The sequence below is a fragment of the Otolemur garnettii genome, unplaced genomic scaffold (assembly GCF_000181295.1).
Source record: "Otolemur garnettii isolate 467f Iridium unplaced genomic scaffold, OtoGar3 scaffold00272, whole genome shotgun sequence".
In the NCBI taxonomy this organism is placed as follows: Eukaryota; Metazoa; Chordata; class Mammalia; order Primates; family Galagidae; genus Otolemur; species Otolemur garnettii.
Genome location: NW_003852667.1, coordinates 520,689 through 522,636, shown reverse-complemented (window position 1 = coordinate 522,636; position 1,948 = coordinate 520,689). Strand labels below are relative to the sequence as shown.

At 48.9% G+C, this 1,948-nt stretch overlaps 1 protein-coding gene across 1 annotated transcript; it reads left to right on the top strand.

The window, feature by feature from the left end:
- Positions 1-551: 551 nt before the first annotated feature.
- Positions 552-1,568, top strand: SPIN4 (spindlin family member 4). Its single transcript, XM_003802992.3, has one exon. It carries the CDS (start codon positions 819-821, stop codon positions 1,566-1,568), a length of 750 nt encoding a protein of 249 aa, XP_003803040.1. The 5' UTR covers positions 552-818.
- The last annotated feature ends 380 nt before the right edge of the window (positions 1,569-1,948 follow it).

Sequence of the window (1,948 nt, the reverse complement as noted above, 5' to 3'; positions counted from 1 at the left end):
TGAATATTAGAAAAGAAAAAAAACTGTTTGTGAGGAATTCCTAGAAGATACAAAGCAGATGGAGCTGCTGTAAAGGACGCTGGCAGGCAGCAGGCGGCCACAGAGGCAGAGGAGGGGAGCCAGCTTGTCTGCCTGTGGAATGAGGGAAGAGGTTGGGGGTGGGGGCACAAAAGTAAATGAAGGAGAGAGCAGCTGTGCCTGTGCAAAGTAAACGTGAGCACGCGCGCTGACCAGCCTAGCTGTAGCCCCTGGAACGGAAGGCGGGATGGTGGTGGGGCGGGGCGAGGCACGGGCGGGCTTAGAATGGGCGGGTTTCCCAAGAGGCAAAATCCCGGGCGCCAGAGCAAAGCCAAGCAGGCTAGCGCTGGGAAACTCAGGCCGCGTGAACTCCTCAGAGAGTTGCTGCAGCTTGCGCTTTTGCAGCTGCAGTCATCTCTTTTATCGCTTGCCTACCTCCCTGGTCATCTCCACTGTCGCGGTCCTCAGCTGCAGCAGCATCTACAACAGACAGCTAAGTGGCGGATTTGGGGACTTGAGGTCGGGAGTTGGGGTGGGCGCAAGGCGCGGAGAACACACGGGAGCCCGCCATCTCCTGCGGCATCCTTCACTGCTGCAGTCACCCTTCCTGGCTGGAGAGGAAAGCACTGTCGAGAGGCACACGGTGTCCCAGAATCCATGGTTACAGTTAGAGTGTTTCTGCCAAGCCCCGGTGAGAGTCTTGTGATTGGAGAAGAAAGCCCAGGCCGGGTTTCAGAGACTGCGGAAAAAAGATCTCATACTGGATAGCATTGACTTTTTGTCACCTTAATCCCTGAGCCATGTCTCCTCCCACTGTGCCTCCAATGGGGGTAGACGGCGTGTCTGCATACCTGATGAAGAAAAGGCACACTCACAGGAAGCAGCGGCGCAAACCCACTTTCCTCACTCGTAGGAACATTGTGGGCTGCCGCATTCAACACGGCTGGAAGGAAGGCAACGAGCCCGTGGAGCAGTGGAAGGGCACTGTGCTAGAGCAGGTTTCAGTGAAGCCTACTCTTTACATCATTAAATATGACGACAAAGATAGCGTGTATGGACTAGAACTGCACCGAGATAAGAGAGTTTTAGCGCTAGAAATCCTTCCTGAGAGAGTGCCAACTCCTCGCATCGATACACGCCTGGCAGATTCTCTGATTGGTAAGGCAGTAGGGCATGTATTTGAAAGTGAGCACGGTACGAAGGATGAATGGAAGGGTATGGTTCTGGCGCGAGCCCCTGTGATGGATACTTGGTTTTACATCACCTATGAGAAAGATCCTGTTCTCTATATGTACACGCTGCTGGATGACTACAAAGATGGTGACCTGCGTATCATTCCAGATTCCAATTATTATTTTCCTACCGCAGAACGTGAACCTGGAGAGGTGGTCGACAGCCTTGTGGGCAAGCAGGTGGAGCACGCCAAAGATGACGGGTCCAAGAGAACCGGCATTTTCATACATCAAGTGGTGGCCAAGCCCTCTGTTTACTTCATTAAGTTTGATGATGATATTAACATTTACGTCTATGGTTTGGTAAAAACTCCCTAAATTTATCATGCTCTTTGCAAAAGTTGTGGAGCTATTATATGTAAATTGTTTTGTGTTCTTGTAGAACTTTGAGAACAGTTTTGATGTCTAAAATTCAGGAAAGTAAATAAATCTTATTGAGCCTCCAGAAAATCTTACGTGACTAGTTCCACAGTTTTACCTCAAGTGTACTTTGATACTTTTGATATTGCTTTGTTCTGTAACTGTTAAATTAGGTACTAATATAAAGTTAAAAAGTGTTTTCAATCATTGGAACAATTCAAAAATAGGTAAAGAAAAATCAATGGTATAATTCCACACCTTGTCCTTCTTCCCTCTCTCCTTACCTTGCCCCTTTCTTCTTCCACAGCAAGTGTTGAGGGCATGATGTATATCCTTCC

Coding starts and splice junctions, on each gene's coding strand:
- SPIN4 (XM_003802992.3), top strand. CDS start 819: ATGTCTCCTCCCACTGTGCCTCCAATGGGGGTAGACGGCGTGTCTGCA.